Genomic DNA, 17,429 nt, shown 5'->3' on the forward strand with positions numbered 1-17,429 from the left:
AGTCAGTCTAACTGCGGTCTAAACTAGAGTCTCTGCTTCTGTTCAGTCAGTCTAACTGAGGTCTAAACTAGCGTCTCTGCTTCTGTTCAGTCAGTCTAACTGAGGTCTAAACTAGCGTCTCTGCTTCTGTTCAGTCAGTCTAACTGCGGTCTAAACTAGCGTCTCTGCTTCTGTTCAGTCAGTCTAACTGCGGTCTAAACTAGCGTCTCTGCTTCTGTTCAGTCAGTCTAACTGAGGTCTAAACTAGCGTCTCTGCTTCTGTTCAGTCAGTCTAACTGCGGTCTAAACTAGTGTCTCTGCTTCTGTTCAGTCAGTCTAACTGCGGTCTAAACTAGTGTCTCTGCTTCTGTTCAGTCAGTCTAACTGAGGTCTAAACTAGAGTCTCTGCTTCTGTTCAGTCAGTCTAACTGCGGTCTAAACTAGTGTCTCTGCTTCTGTTCAGTCAGTCTAACTGAGGTCTAAACTAGTGTCTCTGCTTCTGTTCAGTCAGTCTGAGGTCTAAACTAGTGTCTCTGCTTCTGTTCAGTCAGTCTAACTGAGGTCTAAACTAGTGTCTCTGCTTCTGTTCAGTCAGTCTAACTGAGGTCTAAACTAGTGTCTCTGCTTCTGTTCAGTCAGTCTAACTGAGGTCTAAACTAGTGTTTCTGCTTCTGTTCAGTCAGTCTAACTGAGGTCTAAACTAGCGTCTCTGCTTCTGTTCAGTCAGTCTAACTGCGGTCTAAACTAGTGTCTCTGCTTCTGTTCAGTCAGTCTGAGGTCTAAACTAGTGTCTCTGCTTCTGTTCAGTCAGTCTGAGGTCTAAACTAGCGTCTCTGCTTCTGTTCAGTCAGTCTAACTGCGGTCTAAACTAGTGTCTCTGCTTCTGTTCAGTCAGTCTAACTGCGGTCTAAACTAGCGTCTCTGCTTCTGTTCAGTCAGTCTAACTGCGGTCTAAACTAGCGTCTCTGCTTCTGTTCAGTCAGTCTAACTGAGGTCTAAACTAGTGTCTCTGCTTCTGTTCAGTCAGTCTAACTGCGGTCTAAACTAGTGTCTCTGCTTCTGTTCAGTCAGTCTGAGGTCTAAACTAGTGTCTCTGCTTCTGTTCAGTCAGTCTAACTGCGGTCTAAATTAATGTCTGTAGATCTACATAAACCTTGTGGGAAAATAAATTGGATTAAAATGTGTTAGTTAGGAAACTGCTGATGTGAGTTCCATTTTGAAAAACCATATGAACAATGGGTTAAGAGATTCACTTATCTTGATCTTTTAAACCATTTCTTTGCAATATGGTGAAATTCTTTGACTTAAAGGATGTGAAGAAAAACCAAGCCTGTCATAAAAATGGGAACACCTCTCTTGCACAAATTAAATGAATACAATCACAGAATGCAAAGAGTATAAATATATTGTTTTTAATATTGAATAATATAGGTCGTATAGAACAACTACATGTCGCTCCAAACATTAAAGCACAAAAGTGTTACACAATCCAACAGAGAAAATTACCTGTGAATAAATACAGAAAAATACAGTACAGGATATGTCGTTTTTTTTAACTCAGATCTCTATTCAAGAAGAGACCAGGTACATTGTTCCATATTCCTTGCCACAAAAATCCCCAAGCCCAAAGCCATAACACTTACAACAGGATTTCAGCCTGCTGATGCAGGTTGTCCGGTTGGCCGCGGGCAAGAAACATTTACTGTAACCAAGAGGGGAATACAGAGACAAGAGACAGCGTGTTTTGAAAGAGAGGAGGAGAAACCAGCAAATTCAGCTTTGTCCACAAAACACATGAAGGACTTAAGACAATAGAAAATACTATCATACAACTCTAAAACTAAATTCCCATAAAAAAAAAATGGACAAATGACCTAATTAGTTAGGAATGGGATGGCCCTCTGGGGCTGCTGGGGCCTGTGGACCTCTGGGCTGCTGGGGCCTCTCCATGGTTTGCCTGGACAGTATAGGAGGACCTTAGAGGACTGGGACAGAGATGAAGAGAGCCTTGGGTCAAGTCTGCATACAGCCATATAATTCCCAAGGACTGGGGCAGGGCAGAGATGCTGGTGTCTCAGTAACAGATCTGAAAAAGTGTGGAAGGAGAGAAAGATTTGTCAGACTTGATTATAGTCTTCTATCAAATGCAAATTCTGTAAGATGGACACGTCTTGTTTCCTTGCACACAATAAGAGGACATATTGCTTGAAGGTATGGAGCAGGGATCGACTAGATTCAGGCGCGGGCCAATTCTTTTCTTGAGCGGGTGGTCAGGGGGCAGAAAGAAAAAAGAACTGTGCCACAAGCCTGCCGAGAGGCGCAAGTGGTCTAAGGCACTGCAGTGCTTGAGGCGTCACAACAGATCCGGGTTCGATCCCTGGCTGTGTCGCAGCCAGCCAGGACCGGGAGACCCATGAGGCAACGCACAATTGGCCTAGCATCGTCCGGGTTGGCCTAGCGTCGTCCGGGTAAGGGGAGGGATTGGCCAGCCAGGATTTCCTTTTCCCATCGCACTCTAGCTACTCCTGTGGCGGGCCGGGCGCATGCACACTGAGTTGTACTCCATTTCCTCCGACACATTTGTGCGGCCGGCTTCCGGGTTAAGCAAGCAGTGTTTCAAGAAGCAGTGCTGCTTGGCAAGGTCGTGTTTCGGAGGATGCATGGCTCTCGACCTTTGCCTCTTCAGAGTACATATGGTCCTTCTGTAGCTCAGTTGGTAGAGCATGGCGCTTGTAACGCCAGGGTAGTGGGTTCGATTCCCGGGACCACCCATATGTAGAATGTATGCACACATGACTGTAAGTCGCTTTGGATAAAAGCGTCTGCTAAATGGCATATATTATTACATATGGGAGTTACAGTGATGGGACAGGACTGTAAACTACCAATTAGATATCATGAAACTGGGAAGACAAAAAGGGGTAAAAAGTACATTTTAAAAAACAACTGCACCGCAAGAAACCCGAAAATAATATATTTGACTAAAACAATAATTTCAAACATTGCATACATTTGTATACAACCACAGAAAGTATCTCTATTACGCGTGGGAATACTTTGGAACACATTTCCAAAATTAAAAATCACTTGGAGCTGATTTGCTGTTGTTTTTACAGTCTTATGTAGAACAATAAAATAAAACATGATAAAACATTTGAAAACGTTTTTTCTAGCTCAGAAAACTTGGGGGGGGGCCAAATAAAATCAAAAGAGGGACAAATTTGGGGAACCCTGATATAGTGTGTGAGATGGCAGCGATTACACTATGACACTGATAATATGGTAGCTGAGTCATGTGGGGTAAGGTGCAGGCTCCTCGTTTCATGGGTCTTGTTCATTACGTACCAAGAGGAAGAAAATTAACTTATACTGGAAGGGACGACATGGACTTGTCCAATAAGAAAAGCTCATTATTGTTTCCGGATGCAAATCGCTTTAAAGCGACCCTGAACACGGCCACTGACGAGCAGACAGAGAGGTACTCACGGGTCACAGCCTCAGTCCTCTGAAGCAGAACTCCCTTTGACTGGATCCTTCACCCTCATCTGAAAGACACACACACAAAGACACACACGTCAATAAGTAGGATATCTAGGACAGCAACAAAGCATTTAGCAAATTTCCATAAGCTAATGACAAAACCGATAAGACAGTAGTCCATCTCATTCGGAGTTAATTAATGCCAAAGACCAAACAAATGTACAGTACATTACCTCATCCAGCTCTTTTTGGGTCTCCTCTTCGATACGTCGAATGTCCTCCATTGTCAGTCCGATCCATTTATCAATCAAACAGAACAGTTGTCTGTGGAACTTTGTAAACAATCGCTTCTCTTGCTGGAAATGAAAGAGGAGAAGATTTGTTTTTTAAAGAATTACAAGGAACAAATACTATTAATATCAGCATTTATGATGTGCAACTTGGAGTAACATTTCTATGGCAAATCACTGTCGGGCCACTAGAGGACAGAAAACCCTTTATCTTTACTGTAAACTAGTCTTTAGTCACACCCATAGAAACCGCACAGCTTCGGATATCTTATTTCTCAGCCAAACGCGTCTACTAGTTTCTTCTTCACGGCTTCAGGGCAGAGTCATTTTTTTTTTCATGCACAGTGGGTGATATGAAGGACCCATAACAGAATATGATGCAAACACTGGAATAATTGACAAGTCTCTTTCTCTTACTGCACCTTCTGAATGAAGTTCTCAATTTTGTTCTGGACCCCCCACCATTTGAAGTTGACTGTGACTAACTTATAGGCGCACATGTGAGGAGAGTTTGTGTTGCTGGGGAGCTCTTTCTGCAGAGGTAAAGACAAAGTTATTACACCCTCAGGCAGAGGCAGAATAGTTCATGACACACATACCGATGGAAGTTCAGAACCAGAATGGAAACAGCCAGAGCCATAGAGTATAGGAAGAGTGCCACGGCCAGATTTTAGAACAGACGCCTTTATTTTAGAAATTTGGATAACAATACAAGAGCACCTCCGACAATTCCCTATGAAATGACCCGTTGTAAACAATCAAAACAGATCGGCGAATTTTACTGACGTTTTTACCGATTAGCACTCGGGACAATGTGTATCCAAGTTGGTACTGTGTTGTGGTGTCAACAAATTACATATCTGCTTTCACTGGACATCTTCATAGGTTTGGAAAACTATCAGAAATAAACAGCACAATGCGGAAGCATCAATGAACACTTAGCAGCTACTCTGGAAGTGAAATTGTCTCTCTCGGGAATGTTCAGACAAACACAGCACTGGCCCAACTCTCTAAATATACTGTATGACTCTTGATACAGCTCCTTGTGAAATTAGCTGATGTGAAAAATATGACAACAATATTGCAATATTGGTTTGGGTAGTACCTTCCAGTTAGGCCCCAGGGGGCCCCTGCCTGTTTCCTCTGATTTGAATATGGCAGGATCTTCTTCTGGTTTATAGTCCTGTGTGGAGCAGAGTGAGCAGATGCGTAAGATGCAAAGATGACAGTGATTTATTTCATTCTGTTCAGGTAACTGGGTCATATTCATTAGGGCACACCGTTGCAAAACGTAAAAACAATTACTACAACAGCCTTACTACAACAACAAAAATTGTGGCAAAGTTCAAACTTGCCACAAAATGTTGCCAGAAGTTTGCAAATGTTTGCCACTAGTGCTGAATCAGCGGGAAACATTTGTCAACAATAATATTTATTGCCAATAGTGGCAAACAGTTTGCCAGAGGTTTTTTCTGGCAAACAGTTTGCCAGAGGTTTTTTCTGGCAAACAATTCGCTCAAGATTGTATTTGAATCTGTGGTAAACCCATAAACATTAAGAGAAAACCTGTGGCAAAAATAAATATTGTTGCCATTTCTGTTAAACATTGAGTTCCAAGACGAGAAACCGTTGATGACGACCAGTCAGAGGGAGAAGAAACATTTGTTGGAAAATGGATACCAAGCTATCTAGCTACCTACCAAAGTTGTCTGGTGAGTGTCTTATTAAACTTGCTAATAAACTCTTAAATAGTTTAAGCTAATTGATGCCTGGTAAGCAATGTCATGTTTTATGGGATAGAGTGAAACACATTTTGTTGCTAGCTAGCTAGATCAGATTCAATCTGTCAGCGTCACTGACTGGCTAGCTAGAGGCTAGCGATGATAGCTTTCATAATTTCACAATTGATGTGATAGCTAGCTAGCTAATTTACATTTTTAGGTGAATACGTTTCTGTCTTTTAGCTAACACCAATAATATGCATGTCAATATGCTAGTGTCACTGTTCAGTAGCATGTTAGCTACCACAACAGCTAAGGTAGCAACATGAGCTGACTTGACATCAAAGCAAAACTTCACTTTTAGAGATGGATAACTTTAATCTGCTTGGAAATCTATGGCAAGACCTGCCAATGGTTGTCTAGCAATGATAAACAACCAAATTTGGCAGAGCTTGAAGAATTTTGAAAATAATAAAAAGATAGGAAAATGTTGCACAATCCAGGTGTGGAAAGCTCTGAGATGTACCCAGAAAGACACAGCTGTAATCACGGCCACATGTGATTCTAACATGTATTGACTCAGGGGGTTGAATACTTTTCTAATCAAAATATACAACATTTTACAAATGTTAGAATTCTTTTTCCACTTTGACATTAGAGTATTTTGTGTAGATCGTTGACCATTTTTAATAAAAAGTCAAGCAGCGTGAATACTTTCTGAAGGCACTGTAGAGCATTTAGTATGTTTAGTTCTCTGTGAGAAGCAAGTTCATTTTAATGTGTATGTGATTTGATTTACGTAGATACAACATTTCAATGTTGTGAATACACAAAGAAATCAAAAACCTAATCTAATTTGCATATTCATAATCAGTTTGAAGCAAATTTGCAACAAATAGTAGAAAGTTCACAAGTTTCCCGGAATTGTTTGCCAGAAGTTCACAAGTCGCCTCAAACTTTGTCGCAACAGTTGGCCACGAAACTAATTTCATTTGAAAATATGAGCTGCCTGCAAATTTGCCAAAGATTTGCCACAACTGTTTGCCAGAAGCCTGCTCTCACCTTGGCATCCACTTGGGTTTTGTCAGCAATGTCAATGTAGACTACTTCAGTCTTCTTCCATTGCTCTGGGTCTAGTCTGTGTACCTATGCAGGGAATCATTTATAGTAAGTTACCAACTTCAAGAGCTGAGCATGCCTCTCTAGTAGTGACTACATAGACCAGGTATAACATGCAGGGTTGTGGCCAATTTAAATCCACTCGTTTCAGGAAATAAACTGAAATTGCCATTCTAAATCCAATTTCAAGGGAAATTGAATTGAAATAGAATTGACCCCAACCCTGGTAACAGGGCACTTTGATACATTGTGTAAATGTTGATTCAGTGTCATACCCAACAAAGCAGGTCTGAGAACAACAACAACAAAATGCACAAGAGAAGGGTTTCTGAATCCTTTCACAAAGTGAGTGAAATGGACACAAATGACGTCAGTGGAATTAAGCGTCTGACGTGACGTCAATGGAAGAGTCGGACAGACACAGTAAAAGGGGAAATGGTCGAATTAAAGGACTAGCGACGTCTGCTAACTGAATTAGATGTGCTGGAGGTCCATGGCTGACATGGTATGCATTCAGACTCATGACATTAGCTGCTCACTCACATTGTCCTGGACCCCCATGTCGGGCTTGTGCCACGTCTCAATTTTAATCAGGAAATTGTCCTTCATGTATTCATTCTGTGGGAGGAAGGAAGAGCAAAATACGTAAGAACAAGATCAGTCTCAAGTGAGCAGCACATACCGGGTTCAAACACTATTTGAAATCATGTCAAATACTTGATCTGTGCTCGATTGAGCACGCCCGGCTTAATCAATCAATAGAATAGTCCCTAACCTGTAAACCCCACCCATCTGGTAATCTATGTAGGCTAAAGCAAACGTTCAAATGATTTGAAAGATTTCAAACCCAGGTCTAAAACAGAGTCTGTAATATAAGGACAGTGGTGGGAAAAGTACACAATTGTCATACTTGAGTAAAAGTAAAAGATACCTTAATAGAAAATGACTCAAATAAAAGTGAGTCACTCACTAAAATACTACTTGAGTAAAAGTCTAAAAGTACTTGGTTTTAAATATACTTAAGTATAAAAAGTAAATGTAATCGCTAAAACATACTTAATCATCAAAGGTAAAAGTATAAATCAAATTCCTTATATTAAGCAAACCAGGCAGCACCATTCTTTTTTTCTTTCGTTTTATATTTACTGAGAGCCAGAGCACACTCCAACACAGACATCATTTACAAACAGTGTGTATGTGTTTAATGAGTCCCCCAGATCAGAGGCAGTAGGGATGACCAGTTATCTTGATATGTGCATGAATTGGACCATTTTCCTGTCCTGCTAAGCATTCAAAATGTAACGAAGACTGTTGGGTGTCAAGGAAGATGTATGGAGTAAAAAGTACATTATTGTCTTGAGGAATGTAGTGAAGTAAAAGATGTCAAAAATATAAATAGTAAAGTACAGACACCCCAAAAAATGACTTAAGTAGTACTTAAAAGTATTTTTACTTAAGTACTTAACACCACTGACACACACGGACGCTGGCGAAACCCTGTCCGGGGGTGTCCTCGGATGGGGCCACAGTGTCTCCTGACCCCTCCTGTCTCAGCCTCCAGTATTTATGCTGCAGTAGTTTATGTGTCGGGGGGCTAGGGTCAGTTTGTTATATCTGGAGTACTTCTCCTGTCCTATTCGGTGTCCTGTGTGAATCTAAGTGTGCGTTCTCTAATTCTCTCCTCCTCTCTTTCTCTCGCTCGGAGGACCTGAGCCCTAGGACCATGCCCCAGGACTACCTGACATGATGACTCCTTGCTGTTCCCAGTCCACCTGGCCGTGCTGCTGCTCCAGTTTCAACTGTTCTGCCTTCTTATTATTTGAACATGCTGGTCATCTATGAACATTTGAACATCTTGGCCATGTTCTGTTATAATCTCCACCCGGCACAGCCAGAAGAGGACTGGCCACCCCACATAGCCTGGTTCCTCTCTAGGTTTCTTCCTAGGTTTTGGCCTTTCTAGGGAGTTTTTCCTAGCCACCGTGCTTCTACACCTGCATTGCTTGCTATTTGGGGTTTTAGGCTGGGTTTCTGTACAGCACTTTGAGATATCAGCTGATGTACGAAGGGCTATATAAATACATTTGATTTGATTTTATTTCTTTTCTTTAATTATTTAACTAGGCAAGTCAGTTCAGAACAAATTCTTATTTACAATGACGGCCTACACCGCCCAAACCTGGACGACGCTGGGCCAATTGTGCGCCGCCCTATGGGACTCCCAATTACGGTTGTGATACAGCCTGGATTCGAACCGGTGTGTCTGTAGTGACACCTCAAGCACTGAGATGCAGTGCCTTAGACCGCTGTGCCACTCAGTAGCCCAAGTATTAAGTCAGCCCCATCCGCTTCTCTTCTTTCCTTTTGACTGGCAAGGTTACCAGCTCCTCTTTCACCATGTTTACAGCTGAATAGTTGCAAGAAAACAGCAGCATACTGTATGTGTAAATGTATAGAAGAAAACAGTACTTACTGTAATAACTGCAATAGGGGAAGGGATGGACATGAGGAGACAGAGAGTAAACAATGTTTAGGGGAACAGATGCTTTCAAAATCATCTCAATGGTTGCACATTTGCTTGAAATTGGCTAACTCCCTTGTATGCATGTATGCGTGTGTGCGTGCGTGCATGCATGCATGCATGCATGCATGCATGCATGTATGTATGTATGTATGTATGTATGTATGTATGTATGTATGTATGTATGTATGTATGTATGTATGTATGTATGTATGTATGTATGTATGTATGTATGTATGTATGTATGTATGTATGTATGTATGTATGTATGTATGTATGTATGTATGTATGTATGTATGTATACACACACATATATATACAGACAGATACACACAGTGCCTTCAGAAAGTATTCAGACCCCTTCACTTTTTCCACATTGTTACGTTACAGCCTTCATCTAAAATTGATTAAATTGTTTTCCCCCCTCAATCTACACACAATACCCCATAATGACAAAGCAAAAACTGATTTTATACATTTTTACAAATTAAGTCCAGGCTCAAGCTGGGCCACTCAAGGACATTCAGAGACTTGTCCCAAAGCCACTCCTGCATTGTCTGGCTGTGTGCTTAGGGTCGTTGTCCTGTTGGAAGGTGAGCCTTTGCCCCAGTCTGTGGTCCTAAGCACTCTGGAGCAGGTTTTCATCAAATATCTCTCTGTACTTTGCTCCATTCCTCTTTTCCTCCATCCTTACTAGTCTCCCAGTCCCTGCCACTGAAAAACATTCCCACAGCATGATGCTGCCACCACACTTTACTGTAGGGATGGTGCCAGGTTTCCTCTAGATGTGACGCTTGGCATTCAGGCCAAAAAGTTCAATCTTGGTTTCATCAGACCAGAGAATCTTGTATCTCATGGTCACAGGGTCCTTTAGGTACCTTTTGGCAAACTCCCAAGTGAGCTGTCATGTAGCTTTTACTGAGGAGTGGCTTCTGTCTGGTCACTACCATAAAGGCCTGATTGGTGGAGTGCTGCAGAGATGGTTGTCCTTCTGGAAGGTACTTCCATCTCCACAGAGGAACTCTGGAGCTGTGTCAAGAGTGACCATTGGGTTCTTGGTCACCTCCCTGACCAAGACCCTTCTCCCCTAATTGCTCAGTTTGTCCGGGCGGCCAGCTCTAGGAAGAGTCTTGATGTTTCCAAACATCTTCCATTTAAGAAGGCCACTGTGTTCTTGGGGACCTTCAAACGCTGCAGAAGTTGTTTTGGTACCCTTCCCCAGATCTGTGCTTCGACACAATCCTGTCTCGGCGCTCTGCGGACAATTCCTTCGACCTCATAGCTTGGTTTTTGCTCTGACATGCACTGTCAACTGTGAGACCTTATATAGACAGGCGTGTGCCTTTCCAAATCATGTCTAATCAATTGAATATACCACAGGTGGACTCCCATAGCAAAAGGTCTGAATACTTATGTAAATAAGGGGGGGGGGTTATACATATATAAAAACCTGTTTTTGTTTTGTGATTATAGGGTACTGTGTGTGAGTTGATGAGGAAAAAAATTGAATTTAATCAATTATAGAGTAAGGCTGTAAGGTAACAAAATGTGGAAAAAGTCAAGGGTCTGAATACTTTCCGAAGGCACTGTACACTATTAATACCCTGGCTATTAATGTCTGGCTATAGGTTCAGACATTACAAAGATTCCAATAGCATGTCCTCACAGTGCTGGCTGCTAGCATGTATGGCCGAGTTAATTATTCAACATCTTCTGTCTCTACAGAAGGGGTAAGTAAACAAAGGGCAGGGGACTTACCCGTCCGACAGTAGGGGTAAGCATTCCAGGCCTTCTCGTGGATGTTAAGAGCAGTTGATGGTGCCAAAATGCGCACATAGTTTGGCACTTTACTGCAGAGAGAAAGGAAGATATTATTATGGGGTCGATCCATATGAATTCAATCACTTTTTGACCACATCCACGGCACCCAAATGAACACACCTATTTGAACAAAATTCTCCACATGCTTGCCCATGGTAGAAGGGGTGAGAAAGTAATTTTTTGGCCCTAAATGCAAAAACATTCAGGAGATAGACGTGCTCAAAGTTCACCCTATTTGTATAGCCCACCCTACCATGAGGGATCTGTATCTTCAACACTACCGGCGAACAGTGGGTTAACTGCCTTGTTCAGGGGCAGAATGACAGCTTTTTACCTTGTCAGCTCGGGGATTCGATCCAGCAACCTTTCGGTTACTGGCTTAACGCTCTACCCACTAGGCTCCATCCACCTGACAGGTGTGGCATATCAAGAAGCTGACAAAACAGCAGGATCATTACACAGGTGCACCTTGTGCTGGGGACAATAAAAGGCCACTTTAAAATGTGCAGTTTTGTCACACAACACAATGCCACAGGTGTCAAGTTGAGGGATCATGCAATTGGCACGCTGACTGCAGGAATGTCCACCAGAGCTGTTGCCAGAGAATTAAATATTCATTTCTCTACCATAAGCTACCTCCAACATCGTTTTTGAGAATTTGGCAATACGTCCAACAGGCCACACAACCGCAGACCATATGTAAACACAGCAGCCCAGGACCTCCACATCCGGCTTCTTCACCTGTGGGATCGTCTGATGGGGTGGGGGAAACTCATTCTGATTGGCTGGGCCTGGTTCCGCAGTGGGAGCCCATGGCTGCACCAATGCCCAGGCATGTGAAATCCATAGATTAAGGCCTAATTAATTATTTAAAATTTACACATTTCCTTATATGAACTATAACTCAGTAATATCTTTGAAATTGTTGCATGTTGCATTTATATTTTTGTTCAGTATAATTTGAAAGCTTAAAAAAATGTACTGTATAAAGGGGCAATCTGCAATTGAACTAAAATGACCACCACACTAATTTTTCAGAAACTGAGGGATGGAGCTGGAGAAATGTAACCACTCTGAAATTCATAGTTTTCACCATGTGGGTGGTGTGGGTGGGTGGTTGCGAGTAGGTGGGTAGATGGATGGATGGGTGGACCAATCGTACCTGTGCAGGTGATATATCTTGTGGGTGTACTGGCCCTTCTCTCCATCCTTCTCATAGGGTTCATTCTTCAGCACCTCCACCCCTTCTCCTCCACCCGTCTCATTCTTACTGGTCTCAGCCACAGAGTACAGCTGACCCACTTGGTACTGTGGAGAGGAAGACAGAGGAGTGAGCTACAGTTACACAGACTAAATCATCCCCATTGTTCACCAGTTGCATTAACAGACAGCTGCAACCACTTCAGTGGGCACACATGTGAGGGAAATGAATTCAGGAACAAGGGGGATTGTATTAACTCAGTCCCCCCCCATTCACATCCCTGACTATTCACGTCTCAGAGCACCTGGACAGGGGCAGTTTTCTGTTTCCACCGCCGGACGTTCCTTGAGCATTTAGCCCAGACAGACACCGACTTCAGCATAACAGCATAACAGGACTATCAGCAAACATAAGGAACATCCTGTAATAGCCTTCAGATGACAGTCTCTCTGCCAACAACTCACTCATTGGCTGCTCGCCAGTGATATGAGGATGTTGAGCTCTGTCGAAGACATTTGGCAGGCTGATTAGTCTCCAACTCTGCTGTCCCAGCCTAGGTAGCACACCCCATCCATCCACCAGCACAGGCCTTGAGTCACTCAGCAGCAGTCGATGACGTGGAACGAGACCATTTGCTGCTGTGTGCAGCGTGACTACAATAACGTTGTGCTGGAACGTGGCCACTGTGTGTCAGGGAGCTAGTGACTCACAGGGAACTGGTGACTCACTAGCTACACATGAACACTACTCAGCAACCAACAGCAAACTGACAATTAAATCACAGACTAGCCTTCCAATTACAGGGCATTAGTGCGCCCGTGGTGGGGTTTTAAGTGCAGTGTGTATGGTTGGTAGTTCGTACCGGGCTGATTTGATGAGATGCTTTCAACAGGTGAAACAGCTCTGTTTGGAGGAAGAGGGGGGTAAAATCACATCCTCTACAAAATAGTTATTTTGGTGGCTCCGTCTCATGCGCAAGTGGGTGGTTAGGAATGTGACAACACGTGTAAAACCAGTGTTTCATCTATTGTCCCCCTAAGTGTGTGTGACTCATCTGGCCATCTTCCTCTGGCTGGCCAAGGAAGTTTTAAAGGTATGGCCTATTTTATACAGAGAAATTGGCATAGTAGGCAATTTAACCAATCACAGCCCCCCTTTTACTTGTATCATTGCACATCCTGCAAATCATCAGCAGAGACCAACCATTTTGAATCCATTTTTATAAGTAAAAGTAGCAGAGACCCCACTCTGAAACTTTGATATGTATCTAGAGTATATCGTGTTCAACAATATATTTTAACATTTGCCAAATCCATAAAGGTTTATTTTCAATAATCATGTTTAGATTCTTCAATATACCTACTTAATATTCCTACATTTATGTAAGAAATCTGTTATTTAAATCAAAATACTATTCATATTACAAAGCAAGCAGTAAAGCTTCATATGACACCACCTTTTGTTTTGTAGCACCGACAGATGAAACATTATGGAGTATTAAAGGAGGCCTGGGTATGGCCAAAATATCACAAATATTCCAACTTCAATTGATTATGCATAAAGATACAATTGTCAAATATATTTCAACAATCTTTCCTCCAAAAGGACCCTTCTATGGATACAATTGTGAAAATCAAACATAAGCACGTTTTCTGTAGAACATTGGTCTTTTAGAAACTACAACTCCCTATTAGGTCGCACAGTTCGGGCATGATCTGATTTATCTCAAGAGAAACCGCAGCACTATGTGTGCATTGAGCTCACAGACCAAAAAACTGAACGAAATGGAATTCAAATAATTGAACCGACGTCAGTCAATTCGTTGTTTAAAAACTTTAAAAAAGAAACATTTTGGTTAATCGAAAGATTAATATTCCTTGCTGTCATACCTGCTCACAGGGGTAAGGAAATCTAAGTAATTTTGTAATTTGGGTGAACTATCCCTTTAACAAGTTCTTCAAACTTTTCCCACCTAATAGCAGGAACAGCACCATCTAGTGGTCAGAACCTGGTAATACCAGGATGTAGGATGGGCCATAAACCTAACAACTTAAATGACAAATTTCTCTGAACAGGGGGAAAAAAACATCAACAAATTCACTGAGAATACATTACATAGGACGAAGAAACAATACTCAGAGCTGCAGCTCCATACTACTTGTCAGACATTGAGAACTGATACTGGGATGGGATTGGTGTGGGGTCTGCTAACCATTTCTCTGGACTCCTCATGGTTTGCTCATTGTTAGAAAAAGGTTTGGTCCAAATCAGATGTCAGGTACTATATTTATTGAATATTATATAAATTAAATTGGCCAATTTGGGTGCAATAAATTAGCTTAATTTCTCAGAGATTATACTATATTTCAACAAAATAATGTTGCAGGACTGCTAATCCTATCCGTTTCGAATTACAGAAATGATTTCAGAACAATCGGAGATGGTGGGTGTTCTGGCTTGCTGAAATGACATGGAACGACCCACAACTAATGACTTCAACTGCTAAGCTTCAGTCAGAATACGGTGCTCTGTTATAATTAACATGGCTAATAGTTTCTGACAATGTCTGACCTGAATGTGTGTGGTTAGCTAACCACGGCAGAATATTGGTTGCAAATGTAAACATAATGGAAACCATGCCAACTGCCCGCACACACACGCCCCATACACACACACCCCCCCACACACACATCATCATAAAAAGGCATGTACAAACAGGAACTTCAAGGATAGAGGAACATAATGCAGACAAACTGCCCTGATTCCTCAAGAGCATATGCATGCTAGATAATGGGTTAGCCCCATGAATGTTCCACTGGTGTATACGGCTAGCTAATGGTTGAGCTCAATTTGCGGTCGCATCAGAAAACGAGAATGTAGCTTAACCAGTTCGATTTGTGACATGAAGCAAGAGTTTAAGACACAACGAAATGACACTCAGTCAGTACTTACTTCTTCCACAGATATGGGGAGGACGACTCGACTAGAAAAGAGAGAGAGAGACAGAGAGAGAGAGAGAGAGAGACACACACAGAGTGACACAGAGAGAGTCAGAGACAGAGAGAGTCAGAGACAGAGAGAGTCAGAGAGAGACAGAGAGAGTCAGAGAGAGACAGAGAGAGTCAGAGAGAGAGAGAGTCAGAGACATTGAGACAGACAGAGAGAGAGAGAGAGAAAAACAGAGAGAGAGATAGAGATAGAGAGAGAGAGCAACGTCACTTACAACACAACACATTTAAACACCAACTACACCTGCAGCTCATGACTAATGTCATTGCTCATTTAACTTATCACTTGATTTATTAGTTCGACTGACAATTCTCTGACATTAACTTCTAATAGTAGGCAAATCAAAACAAGTTTAGCCTAATAGAGCTGGGACGATAAACCAAAAATGAATCGATACTGACCATACTGGATCACTTATCGCAGGCATTTTGCTGATATCATTTATTACAATAAGTAGGCTGTACTAGAGAAATGTGAAGTTTGAAATAAAATACATTTGCTAATATGGGTGACTGTTAATGGGACAAGAGATGGTTACAACCAACAAACTAGTAGCGGTAGTTTAAAGGATCATAAAATGTGGTGCACGTGAATGTTCCATTTTTCATTATTGCATCAAGACAGGCAATTTTGTCGCGTTATGGATTTTTGACCATATTGGCCAGCTCTACCTACCAACTATATACATTGCAACATGCTACTGATGCTAGTTGTAATATTGACAAGGAGGAAATTGAAGCCAGGTGTCGATCTCTACTGTCAGAAAACAATTAGGTTTGTCCCGATCCTCTGCCCGTATACAATAGCCAATAATCACCACTTGTCCCCAGTCTAAGCACCCCTGAATATTTCATTATAACATATCTGGGTGTAATGGGAGCCCAGACAGGCACCATACTAATTATACGGTATTGATACAGGCAGGTTAGAGGCATCAGGATGACACGTTGATATGGCAGTTGTTGACTCTAGTAACCAGTGAGTTAGATGACATGGCATGCCAGTGTATAAAGGCACACCCTTCTATGTGTTTAAATAGGCCTGATGATGCATGGGAGGATTATAATTCAAGTTATAGTTACAATGTTAAAGTGGCACTTTGTAAGTTAAACTCATTAAATAATGTTGGTAAAACGACAATACATTTCCAATTTGGCCAATGTGTTAATGAATAGTTTACTTGGTGAATTCATTCAATGAGTATGTCCATACAGGGAGGACACCGGCAACAAGCAGTCAATAGCCCTCTCCATTGACAAACTTGACAGCTTGCACATGTGTTTTTCCAATTCCCAAATAGTAAGTAGGCAATACTAGACTAACAGAGTAAAACACTGTAAACGAATAGAGCAGGATAACTGTCACGCAAGGAATTTTGCCAATGTTTGCCTGTGTATGACAGCGCATCCATCGTTCTCCTGCGTAAACACGTTTTGACTAAACAGCATATATTTTCATTTTTTTTAAACTTACAATTCTTTAATGAGCATTTTTGCAGTGTTGTCCGTGGATATGCAGCATTCAGATTCGTAGTTTACTGGTAAAAACTCCAAATCGGTCCCTGTATGTTTGACCCGCTGCGCCCCACGGTCTCCGCGGTTTTGCGCTCCTATTTTTCTTTAATTCACTTCCTGACAGACGCCGAAAGGGGCGCGGCGTCCTGGTGTCGACCACACCTCCAGTCAGTAACACAGTAACCACCCTTATTCTAAACAAAACATACAAACCTGATACAGCCACACTATTTATTGTCCATTGTTTGCGCTGATCACACACATTCCTATTTCTAATGACAGAGGTGAGATTATGTTTTATTATGCCACATAATTGTACCACATGCCACATAGAGGCATGCACTGTAGATAGCCTACTTATGGAAAACTGTCGGCTCTTCAACTGAAATCTACCTAGGTCCAATGTTGTTGTTTTTTAAAAGTAAAATACATTGGTTTGTAAGTTGTTTCACCTGTCACAGTGGTTCAGTTTCACTGAGACCAAATGTTATTCCAGTTCTCCTGGTTTCACTCTTCATTCAAGCTTATTGGCTGTGACAGTTGGTGGAGGGTGAACCCAGTAACACCCTGTGTTTTCTTGTGTTGGTCTGTTGGAACAGGTTAGTAGCAACCCCAGCAAGTCAAACTAGCCTTCACAAAGAAACAACACAAAGAATCCATCCATTCCAGACCGACCTTAATCCACTATCAAGGTCAGGTCAGGAGCAACATGGAACTGTGGATGCTACTATTGTCAACTACCTATGCTAACTTCATCTCACTGTAAGTCAGAGG

General features: G+C 41.9%; 1 protein-coding gene across 1 annotated transcript; it reads right to left on the reverse strand.

Moving 5' to 3' along the window:
* Positions 1-1,375: 1,375 nt before the first annotated feature.
* Positions 1,376-16,772, reverse strand: LOC123993973 (phosphatidylinositol transfer protein alpha isoform-like). The gene is made up of 12 exons (XM_046296459.1): positions 16,615-16,772; positions 15,085-15,115; positions 12,094-12,239; positions 10,869-10,960; positions 9,063-9,070; positions 7,133-7,207; positions 6,533-6,616; positions 4,855-4,932; positions 4,172-4,282; positions 3,693-3,815; positions 3,466-3,524; positions 1,376-2,065 (listed from the first exon to the last, which is right to left on the reverse strand). Exons 1-11 carry the CDS (start codon positions 16,629-16,631, stop codon positions 3,477-3,479), a joined length of 813 nt encoding a protein of 270 aa, XP_046152415.1. The 5' UTR covers positions 16,632-16,772; the 3' UTR covers positions 1,376-2,065; positions 3,466-3,476.
* Positions 16,773-17,429: the final 657 nt, after the last annotated feature.

The sequence above is a fragment of the Oncorhynchus gorbuscha genome, linkage group LG13, assembly GCF_021184085.1.
Source record: "Oncorhynchus gorbuscha isolate QuinsamMale2020 ecotype Even-year linkage group LG13, OgorEven_v1.0, whole genome shotgun sequence".
NCBI lineage: Eukaryota > Metazoa > Chordata > Actinopteri > Salmoniformes > Salmonidae > Oncorhynchus > Oncorhynchus gorbuscha.